Source organism: Mytilus trossulus, chromosome 10, assembly GCF_036588685.1.
Source record: "Mytilus trossulus isolate FHL-02 chromosome 10, PNRI_Mtr1.1.1.hap1, whole genome shotgun sequence".
In the NCBI taxonomy this organism is placed as follows: domain Eukaryota; kingdom Metazoa; phylum Mollusca; class Bivalvia; order Mytilida; family Mytilidae; genus Mytilus; species Mytilus trossulus.
This window is the reverse complement of record NC_086382.1, coordinates 22,949,942-22,963,363: the sequence shown is the minus strand read 5'-3', so window position 1 is coordinate 22,963,363 and position 13,422 is coordinate 22,949,942. Positions and strand designations below refer to the sequence as shown.

The window sequence follows — 13,422 nt, the reverse complement described above, 5'->3', positions numbered from 1 at the left end:
GAAATATTTTCATATTTATGCTCCATATACAGTTGCAAATGTGCACACAGTTGATTGTTCAAAAATGCACAGAAAGCAAAATCAGGTTGTAGAACAATAAAGTGAATATGTGTAAAACAAGTTTATTTAGAATCCCATTTTATCTAGTTATTACTGTGTAATATCATATAAATATAAATATTTGTCAATGTACATAAGGCAAACAATTAATCAATTTATTTGGTGATTAATTTCAGGAGGAATAAGAAAATGAATAACTGGATTGTATTGCTGTTTATCTATTCAGCAAGATCTCAGGACTTTAACAACTACAAGGCTTGCCCTCGTCCTTGCGAATGTTATGTTTCATACACGGCTGATGGACCTACCGTTCACGTGTTTTGTTTCACATCGACACTGAGTAATTTTGATTTTTCTAGATTGGAAACTAATGTGACGAGTGTTCTCCACATCACATGTGAATCTTTACTACATTCCTACCTAGAGGATAGAATATTCCAACATCTTTATTCATTTAATGCATTTGAATTGTCAGATTGTTCATTTAATTACATTCATGAGCATGCGTTCTACGGACTACCTAACCTTCGTGAATTAAATATCAATAGGGCAAGAAACCTTTCTATTCATGACAAAGCATTTCTGAATACACCAAACATTCGGAGACTGGTCATAACTAATAGTGGTGTTACACAATTTCCCCCTTTATATGGATTAAATAAAATACAGTTCATTAATTTAACAAATAATCTTATTAAGGATATATATGACAATTTCATGGAATGCGACGAACAACTTACCGATTTGTTTGTATTAATATTGAATAACAACCAAATTCAGGGGATTAATGTTACATTTGGTAGATTTACACCGAATCTCAAGTACTTATCAATCGCAGACAATATGGTCGATTATATCTCTTCTCGGTCTTTGTTAAATTTAACATACCTCGAACTCCTTGACTTAACCGGAAACCAATTGTCTAAACTTCCAAGTAACTTACTGAAAGACAATATAAACATCAAAGTCGTTGGATTAGGTCCGAATCCAATTGCAAAGATTGATGATGGATTTTTCAATTCAGGGAGAGAAATGGAAGTACTTGTTCTAGGTTCAACGCTAGTAGGAGATTCTATGTGGAACCATCTATACGATTTACCAACTATTCATGAACTTCAGCTGGGAAATTGTTCCCTAACTTATATAAATATTACTGTGATTGGTAGACTTGGACGATTACAACATTTAGATCTTTCGAGAAACAATCTTAGCAAAATTTTGAATAATACTTTCATTAACCATGTCAATTTGGTTACACTTTTACTTTCTCATAATGAGATCAGCCATATTGAATCCCACGCTTTTCATGGATTGCGATTAATCAATAAATTGGATCTGACTGGTAACCAATTGAAAACTTTACACCCGCTGACGCTTAACTTCATGCCAGACACCACTATGCTGAATATATCTTACAATCTACTCAATTATTTTCCTGATTTGCACAATTTAACGAAATTATTTGTATTAGATCTACGCCATAATCGTATAGGCAAGCTGGACAACGGGAGTTTTGCGGGACTTCCAAATTTAGCCGGCATTAATCTATCATGGAACAAGTTAACTGATCTACGTAGAAATGTTTTCCAAAATTCTCCAACCTTAGAACTACTTCAAGTATCCAATAATGACATAGAACTCATTGAAGGTGGCACTTTTGAAAATATGTCAAAACTAAAATGGCTTCTACTTAAACATAATAATGTTAAAAATATAGCTAATGTTTTCACGAATATGCTATCCTTACTTCAACTTGACCTGGGCTATAACAAAATAGATGGACCAATTCATGCTGGACACTTTTACAATTCATTTGCGTTACAACAAATATTTTTGAATAATAATCATGTGACTGGTATTGTAGGATCAGCCTTTTCTAAATTTCAACATCTAGAAATAGTTGATTTGAGATATAATAATATTTCGTCTTTGCAACCCTACAATATAAAGTTTTCGCCAATTACCATTCCACCACCAGTGTTCTATTTCCGGGGTAATAGATTTAACTGTGATTGTCATCTAACGTGGATGAGACAATGTCTGAACAGATGGACTGACTCATGCAAAGGATTAGAAATTGATGAATTCGAATTTTTGCTTTGCTACAGTGGATATAAAATAAGAAAATTTTCTCTGATTAAGAATGCTAAACTAGAAAATATGTTGTGTGAGTTTGAAAATCCCTGCGTCGGCATTTGTGATTGCTGTGGATCTTTATCTTGTAATTGTAAAATGTCTTGTCCTACAAACTGCACTTGTCTCATGTCCTTTAATCACCAAAACGGAATGGTCGATTGCAGTAACAAGCATATAAATAATGTCACAGAAAGCATACCTACAATAGCAGAAACATTGTATCTGGATGGGAATAACCTAGTTTATATTAAATCCGCCATTTTCAGTGAACTTCATCAACTAAAAACACTTTATCTGAATAGAAGTGGGATAGAAATGGTTCAACCTAACGCATTTGTTAATCTTACAAAATTAGAAAATCTATACATCAATGAAAACAGCCTAACATGTTTAGATGTTGAATTATTAATTGGACTGGTTTCATTAAAATTTCTGCAGCTAGAACACAATAGCATCGCATTCATAGCAGATGACGCATTCAAAAGGATAACAAATTTGGAAGTTTTGCGTCTAGCTTACAACAAGCTTGTATCTCTTCCGTTTGGTTTTGCAGAGTCGATGGTACCACTAAAGTATCTGACTTTATCTAATAATCCATGGTCATGTGACTGTGATGACTTACATGATTTTAAAGAATTAACGTATGAATTAGCTGACGTCATTAACGACCGGCATGACATGTACTGTTTTGTAAATAACACAAAAAATGAAAGTTTTGCTATCGGTTCTAAACAACATGTAGTCGGGTTAGTTTATTGGTCCATTTGCCCAAACCAATCTGTAATATTTCAAAACAGAACAATTGAAAAACACCGAGAGGTTCTAAATTACAAAGAAGTACAAGCACTTACTTCAACGCTCGTTATTCTTGTCCTATTCATAATAATTTTCACGCTTGTGTTTATGAATCGAACGTTAATACAAGTTGTCATATACAATAAATTCGGAATACGATTATTTAGTGTAAAACCCGAGGAGAACAAAATGTACGATGCCTTTGTTTCGTATAGTCACAAGGACGAAGGATTTGTTGTTCGCGAACTTGTGCAAAGGCTTGAGAAAATAGATGGCTACAAGTTATGTGTCCACTTCCGGGACTTTCCAATTGGTGCGTGTATAGCAGATACAATCATTAAGTCTGTTGAAAATAGTTCTAGAACAATTATGATAGTATCAAACAACTATTTAGACAGTGAATGGTGTCAATATGAATTTCAAACAGCTCATCACAGCGTGTTAAGAGATAAATCTCAGAAAATTATTTTGATTCTAATGGAGGAGATTGACCCTACAAAACTTGACCCGGAACTGAAACTTTATATGAAAACTAAAACATACTTAAAGCGTACAGATCCGTGGTTTTGGGAAAAGTTAGAGTTTGCTTTGCCAGTTTAAGCAAAAAAATAAAATTGAAGATCAACAATTAAATGATTTAAACAAAATACACATTGAATTTAAAGAAGAGGAAAACCAAGTTGATATACAGAAGAATGTGTTTTGATGACGTATTAAACACGCTTAATGAAGAAAATTATTTAAAATTTAGACCAGATAAAATCAATCTAAGAAACGTCGCTTCTGTAACCCATATGTGTATAAGAGTTTAACTTTAAGGGGCCTTGTTGGGTGAAATGTGTAAGTTGTCGAACTACTTATCACTGGCCTTTCAATACTGAGTGCACTCGACCCAAACCTTAGTTAATTAGGATTGTCTGCCTTCTTATCGAAGAACCTGGCTTCCTCTAGTAATAGACACTTATCGCTACGAAATAGTTCACATTGCTGAAAGTGGCGTTAAACAAACAATCAATCAATCAATTATAAGGGTTTGCATTGAAACATCAAGACATAAAGAACTAAAATCCAATTGTAAAATTCGTCTGTGTATGTAAAGACCAGTCGTCGTGATACTGGATTGACTGTTAATCGCTTGCGCACTATTTGTTGTAGTAAGAACATTCATGTATATAACAGTTTTCATGTACTTCTCAACCAAATATTGTTTTATTTATCAATTAAACAAGAAGATGTGGTATGGTTGCCTATGAGACAACTTTCATAACATTTCACTATGATGAAAGCTGATTGAATAAACTTGTAAATTAAAAACAAATAAAGTTACCAATTTTTTATTTTATGTCACCTTTTTAGAAGACAATTTCATACAAATATCGTTCTTAGTTCATTTCCTATCTTTGGTGTGAATAAAGCATTTTATAAATATATCAAAATTAAACTCCGCATATGGAATATTACAATAGCGTTCTGTTGTTTGCGTAATTCTTATCATACTCTTCCCGTCTTTCTCATATTTTGTAATACTACAGTAAAATAAAACTGTCCTATACAACTATTTGAGGGGTATGCCTTTGAGTGTTGTTGATCAGAAGTGGGTGTTATAAGTCACTTTTACTAACATCTTGAGAAAATATCGAGGAGTTCCAGTATTTTCCTGTTAACCGTCACTATTTTATTTAGTTATAGGAATATAATATTAGCTTTCTTATCAAACAGTGTTTCCTGTATTACACAAAATAAATCAAGCTTTTGAAAACCCATACCAAATTATCAGCGCTTTTATCAATGTCTATTTTTCATCTCAAATATATAGGGATTTGTTTTACTCGTAGCAATCACTAAGACTTACAACTACACATTCAAATTGTCGCCTTTCACTGAATATTTTCATGACGTTCGCACTAGGTATGTGCATTAAGAAATACCTTTTCGTGACGTTCGCACTAGGTATGTGCATTGAGGAAGACCTTTTCATGCCGTTCGCACTAGGTATGTGCATTGAGGAAGACCTTTTCATCACGTTCACCCTGTGTATGTGAATTAAGGGATACCTTTTCATGACGTTCGCACTAGGTATGTGCATTGAGGGATACCTTTTCATGACGTTCGCACTAGGTATGTGTATTGAGGAAGCCCTTTTCATGACGTTCGCACTAGGTATTTGCATTGAGGAACAAGTTTTCATGACGTTCGCACTAGGTATGTGCATTGAGGAAGACCTTTTCATGACGTTCGCACTAGGTATGTGCATTAAAGGATACCTTTTCATGACGTTCGCACTAGGTATGTGCATTTAGGGATACCTTTTCATGACGTTCGCACTAGGTATGTGTATTGAGAAATACCTTTTCATGACGTTCGCACTAGGTATGTGCATTGAGAAATACTTGTTCGTGAGGTTCGCACTAGGTATGTGCATTGAGGAATAACTTTTCATGACGTTCGCACTAGGTATGTGCATTGAGAAAGCCCTTTTTATGACGTTCGCACTAGGTATGTGTATTGAGAAATACCTTTTCATGACGTTCGCACTAGGTATGTGCATTGAGAAAACCTTTTCATGACGTTCGCACTAGATATGTGCATTGAGGAAGACCTTTTCATGACGTTCGCACTATGAATGTGCATTGTGAAATACCTTTTCATAACGTTCGCACTAGGTATGTGCATTGAGGAATACCAGCTCCTGGATAGTTTTACAAATGATAAATTATATATTTACTAAAAAAGATCAACAAAAAGTACAAGAGGGACATTTAAACTCAAAACAGACAACAGCAGGGCTAAAAGTGAAAAAGACTAGCGAACAAACAATAGTGCACAAAACACAACATAGAAAACTTCATAATGTGGAACACAAACCTCACTTAATCTTTTGTGATATATCAGCTGCCTTGGTATGGTAAGCAGATTTAGCTCCACATCAATCATGTTTTCATGTTAGTATAAGCCCGATAATAAGATTATTGCAGTAGGTCACATAAGAGAAAGGAGGACGGGGATTGTAGAAAAATTGTGTATAGTAAGTACCAAATTCAATTACTAGTATTCGTTTGATATGATGTATGATAAACGTAAACAGAAACCGAAAGACACAAATAACTGTAACACTTAAGAGAACTATTATAATACACAAACCATTGTTGGAAAGAAATAGAATAAAACTTATTCAGACATGCGAAAAGGGAGACAAACACAGTTAAGTCCTAACACAAACAGTGCAAATTCAAATCAATTAATATAATAAATCTGTTCTATTGTTAATTAAATCATTTAACAGTTTTATAAGAAAATTGTCAACTATAGGATCCTAATTTAGCATCAACCACACGCACATAACTTTTGGTTGGTGATCTAAAGTTTTCGATTTTAAAATATTAGGCGATAACAAATATAAAACCATACCTTTCCGTACATTGTGTTGGATATTGAACTAGAAAATGAATGTGCTATTTAGGCAAGAGTAGTATACTGTTGTTCAATAGTGATAAATCGCTTAAGCGAAAACAAATCCATGTCACAAACCAAAACTGAAAGAAACAAATCTTCGAAAACATTTGTAAAAGAGGAAAACAACGGCACAACAGAAATAGTTATATTCCAATTTTGAAAAAAAAATTTACAATTGATATGATGACACTAAACAGTGACAATGGTGCTGCACCAAATGCTCTCACAATTTTAAGAGATGTGAAACAATTTTTTTCTAATTTAGAATATATCACAAAAAGACGCTTATATAATCAAAACCAAACAACGAACAGCAATTATTCTGTCTCGTTTTCGTAAAATCGCTGAAATCTTATATTGAAAGCAACCCGTATACATACATAAAAATTTAAAGCAGGAGCTAAAGAATGTCTACATGATTTCAAAATTGCGATTTACTTTTTTAAATACTCATTAAATGATATAAAAGTCCATCACTACCTTAAATCCCTTAAAACTATTTTTCTTTTTATAATTTATTTGTTTACATTGCAACAATGGAAAATACCTAATGTATTTATTCTTTAGTTTCGTGTTTTGTTTTCAGACCGCTTTCTTTCTTGCGTTTAATGGTAATGGTCAATAAATATTCGATTTAATTTCTCTCTAAGGAATTAGAAAAGCAATAAAACCGTAAACCCGTAAGCTATCACGTTTCTGAGTTGTCTGGGGCTAAATATATCGTTTATACGTCGAAGACGGCACTTAGCGTTGATATAGTAATACTTCTTATTGGTTGTAGATGAATGAGCCCCGTCGCCGAAATCGTTTCGTATCTGTCAAACCAAGAGCATCGGAAATATCCATAGTGAGTCTGCAAGTACGGTTCAAGAGTATATATTCGTTTTGTTCTGTGACACCAAATCTTGGTGTGAATAAAAGAAGCAGTTTGTATATACGTCAATGACACAGCACTCCACCGACACAAAAACTCAAAGAACATTTAGAGGTCTTGACGATATGCGAAGCTATAATAGAGAACATGACTATGAATAAATTAAACTGATATTATCAAATTCATTAAATAATGAATGAAAAATCACGAATGGCTCCATAGTTTGTTTAACATTTATTAATGATTAAAAACTATTAATGGTTTCAAATTTTGTGTTTACAATAATGAATGATTATTTTTTACCGTCTCAAATTTCTGAATGAGTTTACAAATTGTTAATGTCTCTAAAGGCTTAGATAGCTAGAACAGCTGTTTTGTTCATGTTTTCCTTAATGTTCTCATTTTCAATAATCAATAGTTCATGATCGTTGCTGGCATTACTCTTTTTTATAAGTCATAAAGTTAGGTTGATAAGAACCAGCAACACCTTGAAGCTGATAATTATTATGACTTTAGATTATCTTTAGTTAATTGTACATACATTGTTCTCTTTTAGTATTCCTCACTACTCTATATAAACTCTTAAAATGTAATTTAATGGTTCTGGTTGGATTTTGTTTTCATTCTATCTTTACTGTTTTTTAGTCGACTCTACGCATACACATTCACTTCTCAACACTTATGAGCAGCACTAAGAACATAACTAGGTGAACTGTTTCCTGGTCTGCATTCACCAACCGTCATGCAATTCGAAATGTACGGAAGTTATTCTGTCACTTTCAGTTGTTGGTGTTTCTAAGTATGTGTATAGCAATAGCTGTTCAGTCCATCCGTTTAGACGTACAGAAAATGATTATAACCAAACGAATGTATTTGAAAATTCAAATGCATTCGTTTGGTTATAATTGTAATTTTGTAAAATATATTTTGTTCCCAAGTCTGAAAACAGATATTTACATACAGGAAATACATATTTATAACCAAATGAATGCATTTGTATAATTATATATTGTTCCTAAGTCTCAAAACAGATCTACGCTGACTTCTCAACAACAAACAATCTTTCTCAGAATCTAACTCGTAAACACTAACAGTGTTGGCAGTATTAAATTAAATTTCTTGAACGATGCTAAAATCAATACTTCACGGAAGTGGTATAAAAACAAATTACAAAATGCTTTTAACTGTACGTCTTGGGTATCAGAGATTCACAGGTTTAGGTGACAAGTTGATGAAATATGTCTACTAGTATTTGTAAAGATGTGTGAAGAACATATCAGATATAACTACAAGTGCTTACAGAACATGGACTGTTCTCTCCAATTTTAATTTCAAGAACTTACTATTCAATGTTTTTGAGATAATGTCTCTCCCCCACCAACCCCCAAACCCTTATACTTCTATGTAAGAACTAAACATCTGTATCATAAGCCTGTCAACACTGACATTGTGAGTTCAGAACGTTGCAGCACTTTCGACCCCAATCTTAATAGACAAGGATTGTTAGTTTCCTACCAAAGTTCCGTGGTTTTCTTAAGGTACTCCTGTTTCTTCCACGATCGCCACAAAATAACTAATAGTGCATTAAACAATAAATCAAACTATAAGTAAATACATGTAGGTAGATATGGTATGATGGCCAAAAAGACAACTATCCATTAGAATTCAAATGAAATTAATTTTCTCGAAATATATATTCTATCTAAAAAAAATCATGTCATAAGAGACCACGAGGACGCTCAGTTCCATTCATCAGTTAGCAAAAAACATCATTGATTTGTCCCAAAATTATTCTGGATCATCAAAACATTTTACTTTTCTTTTTTTAAGTTACATGTGGGTTACATCAACATCTTTCCGTCGTGATATTGATGAAGTATTTGCCAATGGACGTTAGCCTGCTAATTCACCAATACATGAATGTGAACACTCTCATGAAAAAAAAGATGTTACGGTGATAAAAATCTTTTCCAGCAATGTTCAACGTGCTTTTTGTTTACTGTATTTTGAGATATGATATGATTGCTAATGAGACAGCTATCCGCCAAAGTTCAAATTAAAGTGTATGTTAACAATTATAGGTAACTTTGTGCTCTTCAACAATGAGAAAACGTCATGGCGTATAGTCAGCTATAAAAGGCCACGACATGAAAAGGCAATAATTCAATTGAGAAAACTAATAGTCCAATTCATAACAAAATAATTTACGAAAAACAAATATGACAGACATGAACTACATGCTCCTGACTCGGGACAGGCACATAAAGAACGTGGCGGGGTTAAACATGTTTGTGACTTTTAAAGTATAGTTTTCTATTAAAGTTATCAGCTGTGTCTCGTCGTTATGTAAAGATTGAATTTTGACATATAAGAATGAAATCTCTAAACGCGATCCAATTAATCAAATGAACGTTTTTCGCAAACGTAGCTGTATAAAGAATATCACTCTATGTTTTGATGCAGATAATAATATAGAAACAACAGAGCTCTGTACGAAAACTGTGGCTTTAAAGATGATTTCTTTTTTTGTTAATCAAACTTTCTTGTATTAGGAAAAAAGTAAAAACACAAAAATGCCGAACTCCGAGGAAAATTCAAAAAGGAAAATCAAAAATCAAAAGGCAAAATCAAAATTCCAAACACATCAAACGAATGGATAGCAACTGTCATATTCCTGACTTGGTACAGGCATTTTCTAATGTAGAAAATGGTGGATTGAACCTGGTTTTATAGCTAGCTAAACCTCTCACTTGTATGACAGTCGCATCAAATTCCATTACATTGTCAACGATGTATGAACAAAACAAACATACTCAAAGAGTAAAAATGTCAAAAATAGGGGTACAGCAGTCAATATTGTGTTATCATCTTAATATCACTATAAAAACAACAAATGTAACGAAGAATCACAAAGAGGCATACATCAAATTTAACATACTCATTTTGCTTTTCTTGTACCAATTAATTTATGTATATAAAAAGTCTACCCGTAAAGGAAAATAAAGCTAGATGAAAATCTGTCAAAAAAATCAGAGATATTACAAAACTTTTAATTTGTGTTTGTCATTATTTTGCATTTAATGCAATGTTACGGTTAATTCATCAAAATGCACATTCGGGTTGTTTTGTATTTTGTTCAAGATTGCTGCAAACTCAATTTCAAGTCGCTGGGTTTTTTCAAATCGATCATATGTTCAAAAACGTATAATATGATACACATTCTTACCACAGGTATTCCTGATTTAACCAGGAACATATATATTGACTACTGTTCCCAGATGTAACCTAGCTTAATATTACACCAAAAGTTTTGAAAGGGACACGTTTGAGATTTTCACATTCAAAAGAACCGAGGCTGGTTCCCTTTCCTTTGTCTGTTTAGCTCGGAACTCCGATACCGGTACGTTGTTATGAAGAGAACAAGCATAAAGAGATCATAAAAAATTGAAACATTTGTTCTACAGCAACAACAAACTCACATCAACTGCATGGGGGCATGTGTATATTGAGTTTTATCGCTAATTGCCAACATTTATATAGTGTATGAGAATCGGGATTAAATTTTCCTATCAATTTATATCAATAATAGTCAATAAAGAATTAAAAATTAAAAGCTCAAACAAACACAAATAAAAAAAATTAAGATAAAATAACAAAATAATATACAACTCGAGAATTAACGAGGTGTAAGAGGAACTACGGATTAAATTGTTGCCTCTCTTGTAGATATGATGGTAAAGTCCATGTTTTTACTTTTTTCCTCCCCATAACCCCAAAACATCATATAGATAAACAAAAACAATAATGCATTTGGTTATATTCTTTAGAAAAGCATTTTATTCACACTGTTATTTTGTAAATATAAATTGACGATCAATGTATTTGAATGGGGACATGTAGTTGGAACCCCCCTTTGTCCAGGGTTAGGATCCCCTTTTTAAAATTGGCTGGGTCCGCCCCTGCATTTGCATAACGAATAAATAGTTTAACATCAATTGTATTCTTTCCCATTTACTTGTGTTTGCCTCTAATTTACAATATGTAACAATATGTATACCAGTAGATATAATTATCTGTGCGGTTAGTTATTGAACAAACAAGAACTTCTGTTATTCCTTTTTCCTATCGTCAAGCACTTGAAAATACTGACCCAAGCTGACCAATTCAAATGATATAGTTTAGCCTCTTTCAACATCATGGAAACGAATAATAATCTATGTCTAATGTGTACAATTTTTCACTGCGTATCGCTGTTAATAACAGAGATCCTGTTAATCAGAGAGATCCTGACCGTACATAGAATGGATTAAATGTTCCAGCCTCCAGAGATCCAATTAAGGCAATCAAGTGCTGTCACAAAGTAATACTGTATCGAGAATCTGTCTGTGTTTGCTTATAGAAGGAAAATGGTTTAGTATATTACGTTAGAGGAATTGTTCAAACGTCTTTGATATATAATCAGATGCATGTACAGTGGCGGATCCAGAGGGGGGGTTCCGGGGGTTCGCACCCCCCCTTTATTTTGGCCGATCAATGCATTTGTATCGGGACATATGTTTTGCACCCCCCCCCCCTTTTGCCCTGGGATAGCACCCCCCCCCCTTTGGAAAATTCCTGCATCCGCCCCTGATGTATCCTTTTTATTGTAAAATCTGAAAGCATGTGTAAATGCTTTACAGGGTTGAATAAAGTGTAAATATTTCATAGTAAAATGTTGTTACTTTTTATTCCAAGTAATTTAGATACTTTCAAACACAGAAATTACCTTTTATACATCAAATGTATGGTATCTAGATTCTGTTTTTATTTGCTTATAGAAAGAAAGAGTTTTGTAGACACAGTTTTGGTATATTTCTATATGCATGTATCTTTTTTTATTGTAAATTTGATAAAAACATATAAGCTTGATTAGATCTCTGGAGTCTTGAACATTTAATCCATTCTTTATACGGTCAGGATGGCTGTTGTTAACAGGATCTCTGTTATCAGCAGAGGTACGCAGAGAATCAGTTAGATAGCTTTGATAGTATATCTTAAAGAATTATGTCCAAAGTGTTACATATAGTAATAATATCGAATCGAGTATCTGTCTTTGTTTCCTGTTTGGTGTGAGCCAATGATCCGTGTTAAAGACCGTACGTTGACCTTTGATGGTATACTTTTACAAATTATGACTTGAATTGAGAGTTGTCTCATCGACACTCATACACATCTTCTAATATCTATATTACACATTTACTTACTAATGAATAGATATAGGAAGATGTGGTATGAGTGCCAATGAATCAACTCTCCATCGAAATAACAATTTATAAAAATAAACCATTATTCAGATGTATAGTTCAAGGTACGGTCTTCAACACGAAGCCTTGACTCAAACCAAACAACAAGCTATAAAGGGCTCCAAAACATAACTAGTGAAAAACATTCAAATGGGAAATTAAACGGTCTAATCTATATAAAACAAGAATGTGTCCTCAGTACACGAATGCCCCACTCGCACTATCATTTTCTATGTTCAGTGGACCGTGACATTGGGATAAAAACTCTAATTTGGCATTAAAATTAGAAAGATCATATCATAGGGAACATGTGTACTAAGTTTGAAGTTGATTGGACTTTAACTTCATCAAAAACTACCTTGACCAAAAACTTTAACCTGAAGCGGGACAGACGGACGAACGAACGGGCGGACGAACGGACGGTACGACGAACGGACGGACGGACGAACGGACGCACAGACCAGAAAACATAATGCCCCTCTACTATCGTAAGTGGGACATAAAAAGAGAAACGAGAAACACTTATAAACCACAGCATGAATATTTTATTGTAAAACTTTCTGAACCCAGTTTGTAATTCGATTATTTAAGAATAAAATCATCTTCTTTTTCATAATGGAATGGAGCTTTTATTTAATTGTCAAATTGATTGATTTATGCACGATTCCTTATTTGTATTTCCTCTATTTATATTACAATTAGATTCAATAACTTAGTAAGAAATCCGCTTATATCAACTAAAGTGCGGTTTATAAAACTAATGTTGGTCTTCACCATGAGAAATTCTAAGTTAATGAAACGGCTAGATCGTGACTGGGTGTT

General features: G+C 33.4%; 1 protein-coding gene across 1 annotated transcript; it reads left to right on the top strand.

Annotated features, from left to right (window-relative positions):
- The first annotated feature begins 242 nt into the window (after positions 1–242).
- On the top strand, positions 243–4,548 carry LOC134687069 (toll-like receptor Tollo). Its single transcript, XM_063547037.1, has one exon. It carries the CDS (start codon positions 250–252, stop codon positions 3,589–3,591), a length of 3,342 nt encoding a protein of 1,113 aa, XP_063403107.1. The 5' UTR covers positions 243–249; the 3' UTR covers positions 3,592–4,548.
- The last annotated feature ends 8,874 nt before the right edge of the window (positions 4,549–13,422 follow it).

What these genes read in the sequence shown, in the direction of transcription:
- LOC134687069 (XM_063547037.1), top strand. Translation starts at nt 250, where the DNA reads ATGAATAACTGGATTGTATTGCTGTTTATCTATTCAGCAAGATCTCAG.